At 63.8% G+C, this 1,377-nt stretch overlaps 1 protein-coding gene across 1 annotated transcript in view; it reads right to left on the bottom strand.

Annotated features, from left to right (window-relative positions):
- The window catches only part of NID1 (nidogen 1), a 54,443-nt gene that overhangs the window by 34,991 nt on the left and 18,075 nt on the right, over positions 1–1,377 (bottom strand). The window contains 2 exon segments of the mRNA XM_027770855.1: positions 9–151; positions 688–933. Coding sequence (XP_027626656.1) covers positions 9–151; positions 688–933 — 389 coding nt within the window.

Raw genomic sequence — 1,377 nt, 5'->3', positions numbered from 1 at the left:
CCTAGCGCGGGGCGGCCCCCCCGGCGCCCGGGGAAGCCGATGGAGCACTCGCAGGTGAACTGCGTGCCGGGGCCGGGTCGGCAGGCCGCGTTGGTGTCACACCCGTGAGTCCCGAGGTAGCAGGGATTCTGGAGGGCGTCGGGGGAGCCATCTGTGGGGAGGCGGGGACAGGTGAAGCTCCGGGGTATCCAGCGCCATGCCCGTTTGGCATTCCCCACTCTGCCCACAGCATCCCAGCCAGACCTGGGCAGCGGGCGGGGGTGCACTGTCTAAGAACAGGGGACGAGACATCGTAGGATAACCCTGTCATTCCTTAGATGACAGTAGGGGACTGTTATGGGCAGGGATGTGTGAGATTTGGTCCCAGTGGGGTTAAGAGGGTGCAAACTTCACCCAACTGTGGCGGTAGCTGGCCTGCAGGAGGCGGATTGAGGTCGTCAAGGCCAGAAGCCTGCTCATTTAGAGGGAAGGAGACCAGAACAGACCTGCTCGAGCCCTCCCCCCACTGGAACGCAGACGGGGGCCTGGACCCCCAAACCACGTGTGGACAAGCTGCTGCTTTTACGGGTGACCAACTCGGGTAGCTGGCCATCAGCAAGAGAACAGGGACAGGGACAGAAGTCGGCTCGTCACAGAGCAGGGCTCCGAGGTGCATGCGGACACCATGCACACGCGGGCCGCCCTTACCCCTCACAGGCCCGACGGAGTTGCTCAGAGCATAGCGCAGGATCTTCTCCTCCTGGTTGTACAGGACGAACACGCTGTCCACCGACAGCTGCTGGGTGCTGGGCGGGGCCGGCCGGGCCGGCTCGTGGGCGCACTCCTGGAAGGTGATGCTCTGGCGCCACTGGTAGGTGTAGGTGCGCGAAGGGGCAGCCCCGTCGTGCGCAGGCTCCGTCACGGTGTACTCCCGGGTGGAGGAAGACGTGATCACTGGGGTCCGGGACCGGAGGGAGACACAGAGATCTTTGTGTGTGCAAGAAGCTTCAGCAGGGCCTTAGAAGCACCAGCCGCACTCCCGGCCATAATGCCACGACAGGGCAGATCGGGCTAAGGAAGCCGATGCCCCTGGTGCTCCCCGGGTACCACTGACACCTTCCGTGGTTGTTGATTTCCACAGGGGCTTCCCTACGGTCCCCACAACTCTCAGAACCAGAGCAAGGTCGGGGGTAAGAGAAGGCCCTGGACGGAAAGGTACCTGGACGCACACCACCGCCCACTGCTGTGAGCACGGCCCCACTAAGGTCTTCGGCCTCAAGGGCTGGGGAGGGTTAGACGGGGCAGAGGCTGTAAACTGCTAGAAGCAATAATGCTGTTCTAAGAAGAACGGCCGCGTGTTGAGCACCCACTGCGGGACCGGCAGGCGGCGGCCGCCTG

Source organism: Tupaia chinensis, unplaced genomic scaffold (assembly GCF_000334495.1).
Source record: "Tupaia chinensis unplaced genomic scaffold, TupChi_1.0 Scaffold000161_1, whole genome shotgun sequence".
Lineage (NCBI taxonomy): Eukaryota > Metazoa > Chordata > Mammalia > Scandentia > Tupaiidae > Tupaia > Tupaia belangeri.
This window is presented reverse-complemented; position numbering and strand designations above follow the sequence as displayed.